General features: G+C 39.6%; 1 protein-coding gene across 3 annotated transcripts in view; it reads left to right on the plus strand.

Moving 5' to 3' along the window:
* The first annotated feature begins 7,425 nt into the window (after positions 1-7,425).
* Positions 7,426-22,299, plus strand: part of ADAMTS14 (ADAM metallopeptidase with thrombospondin type 1 motif 14) — a 201,471-nt gene continuing 186,597 nt past the window's right edge. For 2 of the 3 annotated variants that reach the window (XM_044296805.1, XM_044296806.1), the window contains exons 1-2: positions 7,426-7,848; positions 8,781-9,169. In XM_044296805.1, coding sequence (XP_044152740.1) covers positions 7,764-7,848; positions 8,781-9,169 — 474 coding nt within the window. In that variant the 5' untranslated portion in view covers positions 7,426-7,763. Of the gene's footprint in view, positions 7,849-8,780; positions 9,170-22,299 lie in introns of those variants that run through there. The other variant, XM_044296807.1, reaches the window with a different exon arrangement.

Raw genomic sequence — 22,299 nt, forward strand, 5'->3', positions numbered from 1 at the left:
AAAAAATCTATAAGGGTACGGCTACACTGTCAAGTTCCTCCATGCAGTTTTGGAAGCCAAAAACAGGAGTGAATTAAAAAGAGAGAAGTAGCATCTGTCCTTTATTCTTTCTCTCCTGTTATGATCCACTCCTGATTTTGGCTTCCAAAACGGCATCAGCAAACCTGACCATGTGGTCTTACCCTAAGAATGCAGATGAATGAAGAGCATTACATAAGCATCCAGTTAAATATGACACATGACATGTTTGTGACTGATGTTTGATTAACCTGGCAGCCAAGATGAAGTCATGGTGCGAAGGTGCATGTTATTGAACTATATCCAACAAGAGCCAGCTGGCCCGAGGCATGAGGTCATGCTCTCAGAAGCATTGACAAATGTACTTGGCTAGCTTCTCTGAAATGACACGGCCTAGAAAAGTACACACATGTAGTTTGGTGACAAAAGTTTAGGAAAACAGGCTTGCCCGAAGGAAAAATACAGAGGTAAGTACATTTCTGTGGCAATGTCCTTACTTGAAAATGTGTGATGTCAGTGCAAAACTACACTTAGGGAGGATCAGTCATGAGGGAGCAGCTGCATTTTAAAATCTTGTATGTTGCCCCATAACTCCAGTATAAAAAACATTGATCGAACATTCTTAAAATCTTACGGAGCCATGATCAAAATAACTGGTAGTAATCATTAACTTATTTAATCCAAAATCTTTGGTATCTGCCATTCTTTATTTCATATGTAATGAAACAAAACCATTTCTTATTCTTTGTGGATCCAGAGCAAAACCATTTTCTCAATTTACCATTAGATCTTAAAATTACAGCCTCTTTATCTAAAACTTTGACTTTCTACACATTGTACTGTGATGTTTCTGGCAACAAACAAGGTTTTTCTGCGAGTTCATGATTGATGACCTATCATCAGGATAGGCCATCAATATTTGATGGTTGGGGTTCCGACTTCCCCAGCTCTTTGAAGAGGCTACAGCACTCGGGTGAGAGCCACGGCCACTTCCCAGGCCTGAGACACCATGTTCATTGGTCACATGGCCATTTGCAGCTCACTCTCATTTAAGTGAATGGGCCTGGGCTACAATACCAAGTACAGCCACTATAAAATATACAGTGCTGTGCTTGCTATACTTTGAGGAGGCTGCAGTGCTCACTAAATGTCACAACCTCTTCAAACCGCTGATCTGCGAGGAGTTTTTTGTGGCATGTTTGTGCACTTTAGCTTTTTTTGCACTGGTGTTTTATGTTAGTTGAAAGTCTATGAGAAATATAAAATGCTGTCCCAGTTTTGATGTTTTTTTGCATGTACCTACTCTACGGGGGAAAAAACCTGGAAGAAAATGATAGTGGTGAGCCACACAGTGTACAAAAAATACCACAAAAAAACACATGCTTATTCTGGTATTTTTCCCTGGTAAAATAAAATTGCAAGATCCAAATTCAAGAGCAGATTTGTACCTATGACACTGGCTATTGCATGTGCGCTTGGCAGCTGAAGGCATCTATGTCGGTCTAATTTTCATATGTGCCCGCATTGCTGAGATAAATTAAATTTTTATATATGCAAATTAGCCTCTATGAGCAACTTCATTTTTTTATGAGTTTTTGTCTCTGTTATGCTTTATCATAGGGCACTGGCCCTAGAGAACCTAGCTACAGAGAACCCACCCTGATAAGGGCAACTCTGTTAGTAAGAATACCCTAAAATAGCCCTAAGCTTGGAACCCCAAAACCCCAACATACTTTTACCTATTACCCAATAGCTATCCAAGAAACAAACTTTCCTTAAAGGGGTTCTCAAGGAAAGGGGAAAAAATTAAAATACTGAAAAACATATTATAAATAAACTTTCATTATTTATAATGGCTCATTTTGTCTAGGGGACAATCATTGAACGAGTTAAAATGGCCGTTATCAGATTTATGAGCATTGAATCCGTCCTCCTAATGACACTGCGGGGACACTGTGAAGCTCTATATTATATGTAGATGAAAGCGGAGATAACTGCTCAGCTGTTTCCCTGTGCACCGGAAAGGAGTTCACCTTACCTCCTACTCATAAGCTGACACTCCTCCCCCACAGTAGCGTGTGTCTGGGTCTCCTTCCTACCCTTCAGCTTGTGAATATGAGGTGAGATGAACTCGGAAGCACACAGACACAGCTAAGCCCTTATCTCAGCTGACATCTGCACATACTTTCCTGCTTCACAGTGCTTATACAGGCAGAGACCCGAGCCTGCAAAGGGCTCCTGCTCTGTGCTCTGCAGTGTCATTAGGAGGACGAATTCAATGCTCATGAATCTTACGGCGGACATTTTTACTCCTTCACTGGTTGTCCCCTAGACAAAACGAGTCATTATAAACAAAGGCATTTAAGAGGTTATTCACAACAATATGTTTTTTTCAGTATTTTAATTTTCATCTTTCCCCAAGAACCTGTTTACGTTAAACAGATAAATATGTTAAAAATGCTGGAAATGTTAAAATTATCGTCCAATATTTTTGTCTCAAATGGAAGATGTAAAATGAGGTTCTGGGAAGGGTTATGAACTGAATATATACTTTTTCTACTGCCTACCACTTTGTAGAACAGCCTTTTTAGACAATAACAATAATTGTGCAGATCTTAAGGAGATTTCTGAACTTCTCCACAGATACTTTGGTCTGCTTTTTATAAGCAGCCTCCTCCAGTTCTTTCACTTTTGATGAGTGCCTTCCTTCAAATGTCAGTTTCATAATTTTCATAATTTTTATACTGTAATGAGCATAGCCTAACTCATTAGGATTTATTTTCTTATCCATTCTTGGATGCGGTTGATGAATGTATGAGGTAGTTTTCCTGCTGGAGCACCCTTGATTTGTGTCACATTAGGGTCAGTTTTTGTATTGTATACCGTAGGTATAATTTACCAAAAAGTTCTACTTTAATCTGTTCAATCTGTCCCTTTAAGCATACATTTAGACACAATTTAGTTGGAGCTTTTCTTGTTTCTGTCTTAGAAAGGGAGTCCTATTTTAATTAAGATTGAAATAAATGGTACAACAGTAAACTGTTTCAGAGTTAGCAGCTTGGATCTGTAAGGTTAAAAGGCAGATGCGTTTCTGCATGCAGTGATATTCTTCCCATCAAACCTGTAAAAATTTTCAACAGAATCATGAGAACAAAGCCTGAAATTAAAGTCAATGGGCAATGGAGTGAAATGTATATATGTAATAGTTAAAATCAATTGCAGAGCAAGAAATACTCTGTTTAAAAAGTGTAAACTGAGCCTAAGTTAAGCATGCATATACTATATGAATGTCTGTTATACAAGCTTTGTGCTACATATACTTTAATAGGGGTGTCCTATAACATTTATTATCTTATCTACCAATCATTTAGAGGAGGGTACCAAAGAGGAATAGAGAGCTAGGGACCCCACTCTATAGATCATGGGGATCAACGGTAAGGCTATGCCAACTGGATGCTTGCCAGAGCTTTAAATATAGTCAAAAACAAAACTAGAGTAGAATTGTTATTTAAAAAGGATGATGGGGGACACGGTCATAAAAAGAAGTCAATTGCTCCAGACAAACCGACAATGGTTCTTACCTTCAGCAGACAATTCCCTCAGATTGAACAGGCTGTCAAAAGATGCCTCCCGATCTTACATGAAGATCAGCTTTGCTACAACCTGTTAAAAAATGGATGTAGGATTGTCTCCAGACGCCCTAGTAATCTATCAAATGTATTGTCTCCATCCTTGTTTACCCCGTCCGGTGTTCAGACTAGGACAACGTGGATGAAGTATCGGGGCTTCAGTAGGTGTGGAGGGCATCCTTGCAAAATTTGCAATTAGGCATATCCAACTACCACTTTTGATAACTCCATGTATACTGAACCATTTTCTATCAAATGCTATATAAACTATAACAGCAAGGGAGTTATCTATATAATTAAATGTACCAGCTGCGATCTTATGTATGTCGGCAAAACTGGGAGGCAACTTAAGGTCAGATGACATCTTAACTATATTTCTAACCCCCTGGCTGCCGGGATCTCCAGTGCAGCAAGTCACTTTATTAAGGTACATAACAGAAGAGTAGACAATTTCGAGTCTTATGCTATCAAAAAAGTAACACCCTCTCCCAGAGCAGGGGTTACAAAAATAAGATCCTATTATGGGAGGCATTTTTGATGTTTAGGTTGATGCGATTGAACCTAAGAAGAGAATTAATGCATTATTACCAGTAGTGTTTTACCTGTAAATCCTGTGTATTTTTGAAGACTTCTTAAGGAATTTTATTCAACTTAATGTAATGTATAGTGGTCATGTAACTATACAGATATTGCAACTGCGGTGCGGGCCATTTGTATATGTCATATGCTCATAGAAAGTATCTGTGCATTCCCATAGACCTGGTATGGAGATTCTTACGAACTACCATTTTGAAGTCTGTTCACATGGTGCGTAATTTGAGTCCACATGATTTATTGTGGCTCTTCCAGGCTGGGTATTATGCTGCAGTTTTTCCTTTTATGAGTGTTTTTTATTATATGTTCCTCTGTGGGTTTTATGTGTTTAAACTTTCTTATTATTCTATGACAGGTGAAGGTATTTTAAGGGTGTGCCTCCAGGAGGGGTGGAACCTCTATACCCTGTCCACCTATTGTGGGGGAAGGGGGGGGGGGTAGATACTCCTGTGGATACTCACTCTGAACAGGTTATGACTAAGGACCATGTAAGGTCTGAAACATGTTAACCGTCCACGGTGGTGGGTGTAGATACATGCTGTACTTTATTTTATTTTGAAGACCAATAAATACGAACAACCGTGTAGATTTACCGTGTGCTGGAATGTCTCCTTTTTTGTATTGCATCTATCAGGACTGGTCCGGTCGAATTCCGTGCACCTTAGCTGGTATGGTGAGCTGGAAAAGCAATTATTTCTCTACATACAAGATCAATGGTAAGGCCCCTATGATCAGACATTTGTTGCCTATCCTCTGTATAGGTGATAAATGTCCATTGGGGGGCAACTCCTTCAAATCTATAAACTATGCAGCTAAACTACAGACTAAAAAAATATAAGCAAATAATTAGTTTGGTATTTTTGGGGCTTCAAATTAATACTTGTTTGCTAGTTACATTTCATTGGTTAGAAGGATTTAATCTACAAGCTAAAGATATGTACTGATAATAGATCCAGACAACTCAGGAGTGATACTTGTCTCGAGATATGTTCACTTGACATACATGCTGACGACGAAGACTAGAGATAGTAAAAGAATTTCAAGTAAATAAGACGCCACATATTTAACAAAAAGTTCTGTAGCCTGAGCACTTGCACATATTTTTGTCAGGGGTTATTACAGCATACCTCAATACACTTCAAAATAGAAATACCAAACCTACATCATTAATCATCCCAAAATGTTCCAAGATCTTTGGAAATTAGTATTTAGAAGCATTAGTTACTAAATAGGGAATTTACAAGTCTTTTAATTATTCCCTGTTTTGTACTACTAGTTTTTCTTAAAATATTCTTTCTTAAGCCCTTGGAAATTAAAATTTACATTGGATTAGGCTACCTTTACATCTGTGGTAACCTGTTCCGATCAGAGGATCATCTGGACACAAAACGCAGCATGTAGCAGCTGGATGCAAACAGAATGTCTGCCGGACCCCATTATACTTTGATGGGGCCGGCAGACATTCCGTTCGCATCCACCAATGCCGGATCCATATCGTTCCGACAGGCTGTTCCGTCAGAGAATGAAATACGCGGATGTGAAGGTAGCCTTAGTTCAGTTGCACAGCCTATTCATTTTCGTGGCACCATTTTTTGAATGTTTTTACCAGGACAAACCTCATTAACTATAAGAAACATGGATGTGTGTACTAAATCACTGGCATCAGCATGGACCACTTGTAAAGGCCTACCATCCTTTTCTAAACCCAATTGGCCAACAGCATGCCACCAAGATACCAGACATGTGGCTATGTAGTCTACTTTCCTTCAATTCTTTACTATTACATTTGCGTAACACACTTGTCAACCATTGGGAGTCAATAGAAGTCGTCATAAAAAACTGAAATTCAAAAAGACCACTACTTACAAACCTCAAAAAACAAACATTTCACTGACTTTAATGCTCCAAAATGAAGCTTTACATTGGAGGAGTATATTACAGGATTTCCGTGGCAAATCCCCAGCACAAGTTATTCCTGAAGTCACTCGATAGCCATGATCTCATAATAACATGTCAGTAAACTCAGGTCTGCAGGCTATATGAGCAATCCCTAATACATTTCTTGGCACCAAACTGAAGTACTATTTAAAACCTTAGAATAAGCAGGAATATTAGTACTTTATTAGTGATTTCCTATTATTTTATAACTATAGTAAAATTAGAGTAGCTAAACTTATGCTACATCTAAGTTTGTAAAGAAATATAAAAATAGGACTTGTTTGGTGCTGTCACAGGAGCTGCTCAGAAACGGGGTTGATGCTGATAAAACACTTGTACTTTATTTATAACAACGCATTTCAAGGGCGGATCTCCTTCTTACTCAGGTCAGATAGTGTTTTTTTCTAGGTAGTTATAGATATGTTAAAGGGGTACAAGATTACAAAAGGACGGTTGCTTTTTCCATAAACTGCTCCACACCTGTTCACATGTTGTGTGCGGTATTGCAGCTCAGAGTCATTCACTTCACTTAGCTGTAACACCAGACATGACAAGTGTGGCAGAGTGTTCTGGGTGAAAGCAGCCATGTTTTTCTACCTGTGTACAATCTATGGCTCACAATTACTGATCAGTTGCAATCCACCTGAGCAACTGGCTTAAATGTGATTTATTTGCTAGAGCCACATAACAGAGCAGCTATGTCCCACAGTTGCCAGTGTCCCTTTTTTACATCAATAGGTGATTATGACGATGTATTGCCTGTTTATAAAAAGTGTTTTGTTGAAATAAAATAAAACTAATTTGTAAAGTTAGGGAAATTGCTATGGCTGGTCAAAATTGCAATTATACAAAGAGAAATTGAGACCAGTCACCTGGAAGAAAAGTGAGGAATTGTTCAAATGCTCAAGTATTTTCCTACTGGGAACACTGAGCCCATTCTTCACAGTGAAGGTACATCCTGCAGACTGATTCTGTTTTTACTTCCACCTCCTCTTTATTTTCAGTTTTACGGCAAAGTACAGTCTCACATGTGACAGATTTGGGAGACCCCGTCTCTCCAGAGGAGGGACATAGGGAACCCAGGGTGTGTCTGTGCTACAATGTTACAGATGATGTCAGTATTTGCATCCTCTGACTGGAGTTGCAATGCACTCTGACTATCCAGACCTCCCTCCCTTTTCCACTCTCTTTTTCTCCTCCTCCCTTATTTCTTTTGCCTTCCTAAATGGATGGGGCTTCTCCTGGATAGGCACAGTTTACAAGGGTCCAAAAAGACTGTATCAAAGCTGCTTTAAGTTTCTCCCCCAGCACTCCAGAGTGTGCCTCTCCTGATCTGACAATCTGCAGCACTGCAACAGGAGGAGAACAGATTTTTAAACGCCTGGCTGGCTGGAGAAAATCCTGCAAGATCCTTCTCTCTCTTTCTCTATCTCTCTGAATCTGCAAATGTCCTTCAAACTGGTCAAAATTGAGATTATCTGAAGAAGAAAAAAGGCTAATCAAACTCCTGATTTACTGGATACTGTTTTATTCCGCTTCTTCTCACTTAGGAAACCACACAAACTATTCTGCAAGCTTTACCCGATGGATTTTCTTTACATGTATGGGATTGTGTTTTGCTTTTTTACATCTTTCTTCTGGCTGACTGTGGATTCATTTATTTCTAAAGGTAGGATTTCAAAAAGATTTGCATTGAAATTTGTGCTTTGCCTGAATGAATGTACTTGGCTAATGCAATGAATAAACAGTTTACAAAATATATTTCAGAGATTAGACCTCATTTATCCATTAGATAAATGTGAGTATACCTTGTACTGACTGACTTCATAAGCAATCAGCATGATTTAAGTAAGCATTCTGGATTAGAAATATTAAACTTTATTTTGTGACCTTGGCTAGATATCTTAAAGTTTGACTTTTGTACTGTTATTTCTAACTTTTTAGATTTTGCATAATCACTTATTTCAACTGACTTCATATGAATAGGTCTGTTTGGTAGGTTTCATATGTAAATGCTACCCCAATATAGAGGAATAAACAATTACTCTACATTTTGTAGATTACCATAATCATTAGTCCATAGAAAAGCTGTGGTCCTTCATTGAATAGCCCATTCACTTTTTATTTGTTACTTGTAAATTAATACATAGGTGAGTCTGTTTTGACAGGTGTCAATAAACTTGCTTCATGCAGATGGGGCTGCAAGTCAAGGCTTTGCTCATTCCCCCCTGGCGAGGAAACTGTAATAAGAGTATGCAGCTGGGAAAGCTGTAAAATGTTTCTTAGAATACAGGCTAAGGTCAATATTTAACAGCCGTATTCAACTTTTTGTGAATGTGTTGCAGCATACAACCCCTGTTCTAATTTACATTCTAATGTACAAGCCTCAATATGGTGTCAACAAACAAAAGCAATGTTTTCCTTGTCAGGCAAATTTGCTTGGGGCAGCGACTGGACTACTGGTAGAAAATGTGGTAGAAAATGTGGTAAAAAATGTGTGGTCCAAAATTTCAAAGAAAGAGAAAGATTTTGTGATCCAATATCATTGCTACAACCTACTTAGGTCAATTTATCTCTAAAACTCTTATTTATTCCCAATAGAACACCTCTCTGGAAAGCTAAGTGAATACGGTGTGGTTGTCCCATTCAGTACAGATCATCTAGGACGATATATTTCCCACGTGGTGTCAGCAGCAGGAAGTAGAATGACCTTAAAGCACCCTGGGCAGAGATTTGCCCGAAGTATTCCTGATCCACCAAAAACTCAGTCAGATGATAGGTGCTTGTACTTCAATGTCACGGTCTTTGGCAAGCAGCTACATCTACGTTTGAAGCCCAATAAAAAGCTGGTTTCTAAAGAGGCTACTATTGAGTGGCAGGAGGATTTTCAAGAGATTTCTCATGGCTCAATCCGTGGGGATTGTGTATATACAGGAGATATCACAGATATGCCTGGAGCCACTGTGGCCATCAGCAACTGTGATGGACTGGTAAGTCAACTGTTACTACAATGTTATGCTCTACAACTTTCCCCATATACTTATGGAACTTGATTTGTTAGGAAAGCAAAAGAAATCAAGTTGAAAAGAAGTACTGTAAAATAGATATATAGTGTGCACGCATCCCTGCAAACATTTTTGGATCTCTCTTGGATTGCAAATGGTTTCTGAATTAATTTGATCTTCTTATTCTAGAATATATACATGTTCAACATTTAACTTGTCATTAGCAAACCTGCTTTATGGAAAACACAAATAGTAGTAAATGTTCTTTCATGGATAATTCTGAAACATCATACTACACTAAACAACTCTAGGGACATAATAAGCTTTGGCAGCTAACTGAACTTCAACTGCTGTCAGTACAACTTGTGCCAAAAATACATTGGCTTGTTATTTGTATCTCTGGAAGAGTTATGGGGGCTTGCTTGACATGTCCTATGTGCAGTATATAACAGGCTTGGATTTTTGAGCGCATTTCTGAAAACAGAACATACAGTAACTGCATAATTATGCTTTTGGTTCTCTCAGGTTTTCCCACAGTGTTTCAAACTAAACATTCTTAATATCAGAAGAAAAATGAGTATGCAGAAATGTGTATTATACTTTCACCTGTTTGCCTGGTGGGTATGTCTGAACTTCACATATTTTTCTTGGAAGTTAGGCTTTATCATACATAGTCTACAGGAGTCTGGTCAGATGTCAGAGCTTGGGATCATATAAAATATTGTATTCCACATTTACTTACATGTTTAGAGAGTTCATGGACTGATATATAGCATTACCTCATTATGTAAATTAGCCATATGTTGGATCCTATAAAAACAACACATTTTCATAGGGATTATGAGCCAACTAAATTGTGACTCATTTAAAGGGGTTATCCAATTTCTCAAACAGCCCCCCCCCCATGTGCTGGGCCCCTCACAGGTAATATACTTACCCTGCTAATATACTTATCCGCTTCCGGCACCGCTCCTGGTCCCCGCACCGCCGCTGCTGCTTCTCCCTGTACACGGGTGAAAACATCTGGTGTTGGGGGGGAGCAGCCAATGGCAGGTGGGGACAGGGACGATTTTCCCTAGCATCACGGGTGACGCTAGAGAGGCTCGTCCCCACCTGCCATTGGCTGCTTTCCCCCAAAACTGGATGTTTTCATCTTTGTACAGGGAGAAGCAGCAGAGGCGGTGCGGGGACCAGGGGCGGAGCGGGGTAAGTATATTACCTATGAGGGGCCCAGCACATGGGGGGCTGTTTGAGAAAATAGATAACCCCTTTAACCACACCTTAAAATACAGTATTTTCATGATTATATATACACCAATAATGCAAGTGCATTGCTCACGTTGCAGCCCATTGTATCAGCCTACTGCCATATGGCAATTCAGCAAAGACTAGGACCTACAGAGCTAACAAAACCAACTTGTAGCTTTTCATTTTTCTTCTTCCGACTGCAATTATCTTACTGGATATTGTACAAGTTTGTAGACATGTAACACTATTTGATAGTATTATTATTACCATCTGCTGTCCTACATATTTAAACCTTCATTCATCTTCTCTACCACTTCCTTAAGCCATGGTCACCGAGCTATATGTGAGTTATATATATTAGGTACGGATTCCTACTTATCATCAGTTAGGAACAGTAAATATGTGTGGATTAGCAGTCCAGTCTTACCATAACTGTATTTAACAAAATACTGTAGATATATAGCTATGGATCAATAGCCCATCCATTTTTTTCTGAGACTGCATATGGAACCTGCACAAAAACGGTTGTGGATGAGCAGAGACACTTAAGGAAAATGCCATAGCTCCTGATATTTTAATACTGCTGCTAAAACACTTGTGTAGAGTGCAGGGATTGGGCTTCAGAATCAAGTTGCTGTTGGCTCTGTCAACTTATATCTAAATCCTTTTCTCTTCATATGGCTTTGGGTTTCATTACAACGCTTCAGGGAGTGAGTATGTATTTTCCATAAATTTGAACCAGCTTGGAAACCTGCCTAGTGTTGACCTCTGACTGTAGCATGTACAAGTCCTTAAAGAGAAGGAAGACTTTTTAATTAACCTGTTGAACCCCTTTAAATTGACAATATGATCAGTAGGGAAGATTAACTAAATTCCATTTGTCAGCATGTGGAAAAATCTCTCTCACAGTTTCCCACGCATTACTGTAAGTTCTTCAAACTTAGAAAAATATGAGAGAAGCACTGACACAGTAGTTTATTTGCTGTCAACATGGCTACCATGTGCTTTTGGCTCTCGGGTTTTCCCAAAGTCTTTCAAACAAAATTATTTTGCTCCAAGACAAGTTAAAGGGGTTGGCTGGTTTCAAGAGGAACTGGACAACTCGTGAATCGACCTGTAATAATGAATAGATAATTACTTACCTGACAGATTCTGTGCCGCTACTCTTGTTCTCCTGGCAGAGCTCTGTTTTCCTGACTGCAGCAGTGATGTCATGTCAACAACACATGAGACAGCACTGAGGTCAGTGATTGGCTGCAGAGGTCACATACAGGTATTGGCAATGTGACATCACTTCTGCAACTGGGAAAACAGAGCCCAATTGGGAGAACCAGGGTGGCAGTGCAGGGTCTATCAGGTAAGTAATCATCTGTTTTGAATTATAAATAGATCCCCTGAGTTGTCCTATTTCATCTTGAAACCAGAATACCCCTATAATGCAGCACATAAATGGAGGGAACACTGACAACCAAGAAGTGGTAAATAGTACATATCTTAGTGTTGGTGTGTCTCGATTCACAACTTGGGAAAACATTTGCAAACACACCTAAATCTTTAGGATTTCCTCCTGAAAAATTAATAAATTATGCAATCTAACGTGCATGAGGACAACCTAACGGTCCTTATGGGAAGCAAAATTTGGACCAGCTGGACTTTTACCCATTCAAATCAGATTGCTATAATTTTATATATTCATACAAGTGAGCTCCCACTAGGAAAAAAAACCCTGTTTTCATTTAGCCAGAATCTTGGTAACCAGCAGATTATGGGTTTATGGCAGAGGTCCGCCAGGGATAGACATACTGTTTGCAGCTGCTGTCTGATGCTAATGATACATAGGTAGATGGTGTCACAAGGGTGTCAAGAGCCACGTCTGACTCCGTTATACCCGGGGTCAAGAAGTCGCAGCGGGTGGCTGCGTGCTCTATGTCTAAAGACCACGCTGTTTCTTAATGATAGCTTTCTGTGTTTGCCTTGCAATCCTTTTTGTCTCACTCAGGGATCCGTAGCTTCTTCTCCTCAGCTGTTTCTTGTCCGTCACTCCCAACCTTTTTATATTCTCCCTCCCACTTCTCTGGTTGCCAGATATAGAGCTTCCTGCCTAGACTTCTATACTGACCCACTGGAGCTGTGTACCTGTGATTCCTGGTTGTCGTTCCAGAGCTATACCCTCCGGATCCCTGTTGGGCTTTTGTTGTCGCCCACCTGGGATTATATGTTTTGTCTGTATTGTCTGTCCTCTCCTTGGTGTTTTCCTTTAGTGTTAGTGGTGAGGACTAGTGTCCCCACCGCCCTATTCACTATTTAGGGCTCATCTTAGGGAAAGCCAGGGTTTAGGCACGTGATGGGCGTACGGGTGAGAAACCCATCTAGGGATGTCAGGGCAGTCAGGTGCCAGCCTCAAGATGAGTTAGGGGTCACCACCTTTCCCTCTCCCTTGGACAGGGCCTTCCCTTTTCCCTCCCTTTGCGTCACGTATGTGATCGGCACGCCGGTCGTGATAGATGGGTATTTGTCCTCATTTTCCAGTTTCCTTCACATCTATTGCTAGATGTCTAAAATATGTGTAATTGATAACCACATTATCCATAAACCAAAATTAGCAGTTAAATTACTCATCTAGAAGACCACAGGGACTTAAAAAACTATAGTGTTCACATTAAAATGGAGCTATAGAGTTTACAGAGGTTGTGGTTGCACCTTGGCCCAAAATTGGTCCATTTGGTCCTTCTGGCCTATATTCAGAGACCAATTCTACAAATGATGCATAATACTTGGGGACAGGGACTCTTTTACACATTTTGAACTTTGGGTTAGAAGTTTCAAGTTATGCCCCTTGGCATAGTCAAAACATTCAACATGAACTAAACAATAAAATATATCGGTAAATTCTGCCTCTTGAAGGCCAAAATTTCTTTGCAATCTCCTTAAAAAATTCTCAGTGGAAGGCTGGCATTCTTTAGACAATAGGTCATTAATAGTTTTGCTTTCCAAATTGTCAGTAGTTAAACTTCTGTTCTGGTGCACTGTGGGTTCTGTTATTCTAGGATTAGGGGACACAAGCTCTTAAATGTTCTAAATGTAAATCTACAGATAGGTAGTAGTTTATCATGGTTGGTGTGTTTGAGGCAATTTTTTTGCCTGAGGTTGCTTTGCGCATCTGTGCCAAATTTATTAGGGTGGTGGTCGGTTTTATAAAATCTGGCTAAGTGTGATGTGGTTTCACCACTGTCAGAGAAAGTAGGCTGGCATGGCAATACAACCTTTTTGTGACTTTTCAGAAAGCTGCAGAACATAAATCAGACATAAAATTGTTCAAATCTGTAATCCCGACCAACTTTTCCTCCACTTTTGAAAGCGGCAAAGCTCATCAAAATGTAACAAGAAGTCACAAAAAAAGCATAAAATGTTGCACATCATTTGTGGCATTTGTATGTTACACACCAGGCATAGCAGATTTGATAAATGTCTGCCATGCTTTAATGCAGTTGCAAAATTCCAAATTACCACTCGAACAAATGTGGGCAATTACACCCTCCTTAAAAAGGTTGTCCAAGATTTTAATATTGATGGCCTAGATAGGCAATCAATATCTGGCCGGAGGTCTGACATTTGGCACACCTGATGACCAGCTCTTCTGCAATAGCTGCAGCATTGGAAGTCAGCTCTGGAACTACACAGCTTCGAGCAGGTAACTGCAGTGCTGCTCCCATTGAACTGAACAGGAGCAGCAGTAACTAGCTTTGTCCACTACACAATGGATAAAGCTGTGTAGTTTCCGTGATGAAGCTACCCCAAAATAGCTGATCGGTGGGGATGCATGAAAGCGGACACCTGCTGAAAAGATCTTGATGACCTATCATTAGGATAGGCCATCAGCAGTAAAATCCTGGACACACCCTTTAACCTCTACAAAATACTTTGACATCTAAAATATGACTGAGTTTGAAACATACCAGTAGAATGTTTCCTGTCTGAAATTGTAGTGTCAAACCTAAAAGAGTTGTCCTATCTCAATCATTGGTGGCATATTGTTAGGATCACACTTATCTCCAGAACAGGCCCCCAAAAGAGAGCACACCACTCAAGCACAGCCACCCACCCACCCACCATTCGCTTTTAAGGCAGTTTCAAAAATGCTTCAGCTATTTCTAGTTGTCCCGTAGAGGTGGTCGTGCATGCGCTGTGCTCTCTCCATTAACTTCTGTGGGACTTCCCAAAATAGCTGAGCATACAAGCTTAAATATTTTCAGAATGCCCATAGAAGTGAACGGAGAGCACACCGCACTTGCACAGTTCACTTCCGGGGGCCTGTTCTGGAGATCTGGACCTCTGGGACTCGCACCTATCTGACATTGGTGGCGTATCCTAGATATATGCCACTAATATTTAGGATAACACAACCCCTTTAAAGCTTGATGAATAAGACATCATGATCAGGTGGATTTATGGTCTATACTGAGCCACTGGCTCCAATACTGTAAGAGTGTTTTCTAAAGGATTATTTGCATCAGATTTCTGAATATAGTTTAGGAATGACTCTTTCCTTTATAAGCATGGCAGTACAGTACAATTCATGGGTTATTGGTTTGTCAAACATGGCGTGAAAGAACATACACTAGCTGTTGGTACAGTCCTGATCTCAACACTAAAGGCTATTGGGATTACTCAGATCTTGACTATCAGACAAGTTTTATCATGTAACATCAGACTCAAACCTTCAATAACACCCATATAGGTGAATAGACATGAATTAAGCCATGAATTCTGGTAGCCATGTTTGAAAATCTAGAGAAAGGTCTTCTAAAAGAATGGAGGCTGTTATAGGAGCAAAAGCCTAACATACATATAAATGCCCATATCTTTGCAATGAGATGTTTATTCAAAATAAATGGATGTGATATTTGGTTCAACATAGAGGTGATGTCAGTACGTAGAGCATGTGACTGCTGCTGAAACCATATGGAGTCAACCGCTTCTGTGTGCATTATTATACTGTTTATAGGATTACAAGGTTTAGGTTTGATGGAGCACATTTTGATTGTTTGGATCAGATTGTAGTAGTGCTATAGACGAATTATTAAGTATTAGCACTTATACTATATTTTGGACAATATCAAAATCATTATGATTATTATGCATCCCTTTGTGGTATACTTTGGAGTATTATCTGATGTGTACCTCTAATGGAAGCAGGTGAGGAAGCCTACGCTTTCCTATAGAGTGATAAAAAAGGTTCAATGTATACCAAAAGAACATTCCTTTGGGATCTGCTTGGTACATGGGTACCTATGGATACATTCAGCATGTGTATCGGGAGCTTTCACGACACATATGCTGAATGTAAAGGTGCGAACGAAGCCTGACAATGTCATTATTATGTTTAGGACTAACATTAGTGTATTGTTTTAATCAATCAATTTGGCAGATAGTCTAGAGATGTCCTGTTGGCCTCAGTAGTCAGATGAAGTGAGTCTATCCGCACGTGACTTAAGCCCTCACAGCACCAATCAAGGGATGTTAGAGCTTAGGCAGTAAGTGAACAGTTATTTTTTAATGTTGATGTGTTGGAAGCAGGAAAAATGGTAAGCATAAGGATGTGTGTGGCTTACAAGGGCCAAATAGTGATCGCTTGGCAACTGGGTCACAGCATCTCCAAAATTCCAGGTCTTGTGAGGTGCTCCCATTATTGTGTGGTTACTACCTACAAAAAGTGGTTCAAGGAAGGCATCCAGCAAACCAGTGACTGGGTCATAAATGCTAAAGATTTCAGTGATGTTCTCAGGCATCAGAGTGCCCATGATGACCACTGCTGAAAGCCGCTAAAATGGTCAGATGATGCACATATTCCATAAGTGTGAGGAACAAGGAATATAGATATCAGTTTGGCCTCCAAATTTCCCACATCTCAATCCAATAAGACAACTGTGGGCTATGAAGGAAAAGCAAATCTGAACCATGAAGTCCCCACCTCACAACCTCCAGGTCTTAAAAGATCTACTGCTAATGTCTTGGTGCCAGATACATCAGGACACCTTCAGAGGTCATGTGTCGACTACACCTTGACATGTCAGAGCTGTTTTGGTGACACAAGACCAACATAAAATTAGGCAAGTGGTTTTATGTTATGGCTTATCTGTGTGTCTGTGTTATATAAATAAAAGTGAAAAAAGGTACTGATCTCTGGCTTAGGCTACTTTCACACTAGCGTTTTTGCGAATCCGTCATGGATCTGCAAAAACGCTTCTGTTACAATAATACAACCGCATGCATCCGTCATGAACGGATCCGGTTGTATTATTGTATTATGTCCGTCTTGAACACCATTGAAAATCAATCGGGGGGGGAAAGCCGTTTTCTATTGTGTCAGAGAAAACGGATCCATTTGGCTCCGCTTCGTCAGGCTGACAGCAAAACGCTGCAGGCAACGTTTTGGTGTCCGCCTCCAGAGCGAAATAGTGACTTAATGGAGGCAAACTGATGCATTCTGAGCAGATCCTTTTCTATTTAGAGTGCATTAGGGCAAAAATGTGTGAAAGTAGCCTAAGTATCAAATTATGGTTATTATATATAGGACAAATTTAGTCTAGTCCCCTCATCACCATGAATGGAAGCACACATTTAAAGCTGTATGCCTGAGTGAGGAGTTTGTTTAATCCCTTCACGACTGCCATATGGATATATACGTGCAGCTAGCTAGCACGTATATAAATGTTATGGCACCTCTTTAATCCAAGCGCTGCAAAGCGCTTGAATTAAAGCTTCTGCCCCTGCACTGCTGCTGTCACCGACAGTGTACAGTCCAGTAATGCCGGCAAGGGACCAATCAGAGTGGTCCCTTGCTGACGATCACTCCAATTGGTTAGTCTGTGCAGACTAAAAAAATCGGAGCATGGCAGTGTTAAAATGATGCTTTCAGGCTCTGATCTGAACTCTGCAGACCAGTGCCTGAAATCAGGTACCATATCTTCCGTGCCCCCAATATTTGCCCCCAATATGTAACTCCCCTGCCCCGATCTGTGCCCCCTTCTGTGCGCTCCGCCTCCAGCTTTGCCGGCCGTGCACTGTGTATGTGCTGGCTGGCCTGCCCCCATTCGTGTCTCCTACCCATCTGTGTCCCCTCCCCAGCCCTCGTCTGTGCCCCCTTATGCGGTCCCACTTCTGTATTTGATGGCGGCGGCTCTGTTCCTGAGCTGCCACCATCAGCAGTGAGTGTCAGCTGTATGCTGACACTCTGCTGTAACCCCTTAGATGGCGCTGTCTGCGGAATCCAAGGGGTTAACAGAGGGAGGGAGCTCCCTCTCTCAACCATCGGGCTGCTGTGCTGATGGGGGCAACAACCGCCATCCAGTGTTGCCATCTATCAGTGTAAAACTGATAGTATTATACTTTGCAATGCAAGAGCATTGCAAAGTATAGTACAGCTATTAGCCCCACTTGATCTTAAAGATCCACAAAATGGTACCAATAAAACAGTCACTTCATCCCGCAAAATGACCCCTTACATAATAAAATCGCTTAATAAATTATAGCTCTTAGAACGTGGAGACACTAAGGCCTCTTTCACACGGGCGTCATGTTTTTTGCCCGGATAAGAGCCGGGTGCGTTGCGGGAAAATGCGCAATTTTTCCGCGCGAGTGCAAAACATTGTCATGCGTTTTGCACTCGCGTGAAAAAAATCGCGCATGTTTGGTACACAAACCCGAACTTCTTCACAGAAGTTCGGGCTTGGGATTGATGTTCTGAAGATTGTATTATTTTCCCTTATAACATGGTTATAAGGGAAAATAATAGCATTCTGACTACAGAATACATAGTATAATAGTGCTGGAGGGGTTAAAAAAATAAAAAAGTTAACTCACCTTATCCTCTTGTTCGCGTAGTTCGTTCCCGGTCTGTTCTTTGCTAGCTGTGTGCTTTGGCTGAATGACCTGTGGTGACGTCAGATCACATGCTCCAATCACATGGTCCATCGCCATGGTGATGGAGCATGTGATCTGACGTCATCAAAGGTCCTTTAGCCCAAGCCCACAGCTAGCAAAGAACAGACCGGGAACGAACTACGCGAACAAGAGGATAAGGTGAGTTAACTTTTTTATTTTTTTAACCCTTCCAGCACTATTATACTATGTATTCTGTAGTCAGAATGCTATTATTTTCCCTTATAACCATGTTATAAGGGAAAATAATACAGTGAATAGACTGTCACCTAGAACCCATGCGTGAAAATCGCACCGCATCCGCACTTGCTTGCGGATGCTTGCGATTTTCACGCAGCCCCATTCACTTCTATGGGGCCTGCGTTGCGTGAAAAACGCACAAAATAGAGCATGCTGCGATTTTCACGCAATGCATAAGTGATGCGTGAAAATCACCGCTCATGTGAACAGCCCCATAGAAATGAATGGGTCAGGATTCAGTGCGGGTGCAATGCGTTCAACTCACGCATCGCACCCGCGCGGAATACTCGCTCGTGTGAAAGGGGCCTAAAACATTTTTTTGTTTAAAATATGCTATTATTGTTCTAAAATGAAATACATTTAAAAAAGTATACATATTAGGTAGGGCCATGTCCGTAACAACAAGCGCTATAAAAATATCACATGACCTAACCGCTCAGCTAAACACCGTAAAAAAAAAAAAAAACTGTGCCCAAAAAATATTTGTTGTCACCTTACTTCACAAAAATTGCAACACCAAGCGATCAAAAAGGCGTATGCCCTCCAAAATATTACCAATGTAACCGTCACCTCATCCCACAAAAAATAGACGATTGGTCAAAAAATATAAAACCTATGGCTCTCAGACTATGGAGACACTAAAACATCATTTTTTTTGTTTTAAAAAATGCTATTATTGTGTTAAACTTAAATAAATAAGAAAAAGTATACATATTAGGTATTACCACGTCCGTAACTATCTGCTCTATAGAAATTTCACATGACCTAATCCCTCTGGTAAATGCTGTAAACATAAATAAATAAATAAACAAAAACTGTTTCAAACAAACAATTTTTTGGTCACCTTGCCACATAAAGTGTAATAATGATTGAGAAAAAAAATAATATGTACCCAAAAATGGTACCAATTAAAACATCAACTCTTTCTGCAACTCTTTCTGCAAAAATCAAGCCCCTGCACAAGACAATCGGCAGAAAATAAAAAAAATAAGGCATTCAGAAAATGGAGACTCAAAAACATATTTTTTTAAAAAAAATGTTTTATTATGTAAAACTGAAACAAACAAACAAACAAATAAAGTAGACATATTTGATATCATTACATCCATAATAACCTGCTCTATAAAAATAGCACATGATCTTCCCTGTCAGATGAATCTTATAAAAAATAAAATATAAAAACTGTGCCAAAACAGCAATTTTTTGGTTACCTCGCCTCATAAAAAACTTAATATAGAGCAATTAAAATCATATATACCCCAAAATACTACCAATAAAACTAGCACCTTATCCCCTAGTTTCCAAAATGGGGTCACTTTTTGGGAGTTTCTACTGTAAGGGTGCATCAGGGGGGCTTCAAATAGGACATGGCATCTAAAAACCAGTTCAGCAAAATCTGCCTTCCAAAAACCATATGGTGCTCCTTTCCTTCTGTGGCCTGCCGTATGCCCTTACATCAGTTTATGACCACATGTGGGGTGTTTCTGTAAACCGCAGAATCAGGGTAATAAATATTTAAAAATAAAGATTTTTTTTGGGCTGTTAATCCTCAATGTGTTAAAGAAAAAAATTGATTAACATGGAAAATCTACCAAAAAAGTGAAATTTAGAAATGTAATCTTCATTTTCCTTTAATTCTTGTGGAACACCTAAAGGGTTAACAAAGTTTGTAAAATCAGTTTTGAGTAACTTGAGGGGTGTAGTTTTTGAAATGGGGTCATTCATGGAGGGTTTCCACTATGTAAGCCCCACAAACTGACTTCAGACCTGAACTGGTCCTTAAAAAGTGGGTTTTGGAAATTTGCTTCTAAACTTCTAAGCCTTTTAATGTCCTTAAAGAATAAAATGACATTTTCAAAATGATGCCAACATAAAGTAGACATATAGGGAATGTTAAGTAATAAATATTTTATGAGGTATCACTTTCTGTTTTAAAAGCTGAGAAATAGAAATTTTCAAAAATTTTGGGTAAATTTGGGATTTTTTCGTAAATAAAGATGAAATATATTGACTCAAATTTATGACTATCATGAAGTACGTGTCACAAAGAAAAACTGTCTCAGAATGGTTTGGATAAGTAAAAGCATTCCAAAGTTATTACCACATAAAGTGACACATGTCAGATTTGCAAAATTAGACGTAGTCACGGGGGTATCAATGACGCTTGGTCATAAAAGCGTTAAACACTTTAGAAATCATTGCATTCTAAATGCTTTATATTTTAGCACTTTAATATTGTTAATATGCTTCTTGTGATATACTGAAATAAATCTTGGTCATATGAAATATATGCTTACATTATTTATTGAAATTCATATATTCATCCATTAGTAATGAGTAGGAACAGTACTATTTGTCTAGATGTTTCTCTCTAGAAGTATGTATGAAATATGAGCTATAATATAACCAGGAAGTACTGAAAAATTATATGCATTTTGGAAATGTTTATTGGAATTATAATGACCCTATAGTTTAAGGTTTTCTTTTTGAATTTCTGGCCAAACTGAGCACATATACAAAGCATTTATGAGTATTTTGTTGTTGTTGTAGCATTCATAGAACAGGAATATTGGCTATCGATCCTAGAGAGGCTAACTTTCACTATTTGCTTGGATACAAAAAGAGTAAGCAACAGGTAGACCAAAAATGCTCTATGAATGCTACAACAACAACAAAAAAACTTTTCCTAATATAAGACGTGGACAAATAAAACAGATGTAGGACCCTGGGGCAGACATTCCATATGTGCATCTTATGCAGCTGTTGAGAGGTCCAGTACTATCCTAAGAGAAGCTTTCTACTGTAATGTCATGCAGGGAGAGACAATGGTATATCAAATGGAACTAAAACATAGTGTTTATTGATTAAAAAAGGAGAATAGTCTGTATCTTCCTAAAAAAAAAAACACATCTGATATGGCAGAGCCCAAGGGAATAAGGGACCAATGTATGCTATAATAGTTATGCTAAGAGGTCTTAATAACATGCCCTGAACAGCAGCGTGGTGACACGGGTTCTTTCTATATAGGCAGTGGCTCTGTACTCAATCAGAGCATGGTCTTTTAACCACTATGGCCAGCCCACCATCAGGGTAAACCCTATCCAACAGCCAATAGGATTAAGGGGATGGTGCCGGTCTAACCAGCCATCTCCCATTGGCTAAGCTGAGACGAGCCCACAGCGGGTTTGGTTACAGGTTAATAAGGAGATATAATAGCGCATCTCCAAGCCAGTCGATCTACACAGGACACCTACATGATCGCAGCGGAAGGTCATCAGAAAAATCAAAAGAATAGTGTTCTGGTGTTAAACTCATTTGAGGGTAGCTGTATTGGATTTCATATTTTATATTAAACAGACAGTATAACATGTTGTATGGTTATCTGGGGAGATATATGCATCGTTTAGGGGCTATACAGAGAATTTTGTCCCATACAGTGAGGAACAGAAGTATTTGAACACCCTGCGATTTTGCAAGTTCTCCTTCTTAGAAATCATGGAGGGGTCTGAAATTCACATTGTAGGTGCATTCCCACTCTGAGAGAAGGAAATCACATTAAAGAATGTATTTGTCTTGCACTGTTGAACATAAGTATTTGAACACCTGAGAAAATCAGTGTTAATATTTGGTACATATGCCTTTGTTTGCAATTACAGAGGTCAAACGTTTCCTGTAGTTCTTGACCA

This window comes from Bufo gargarizans, chromosome 6 (genome assembly GCF_014858855.1).
Source record: "Bufo gargarizans isolate SCDJY-AF-19 chromosome 6, ASM1485885v1, whole genome shotgun sequence".
In the NCBI taxonomy this organism is placed as follows: Eukaryota; Metazoa; Chordata; class Amphibia; order Anura; family Bufonidae; genus Bufo; species Bufo gargarizans.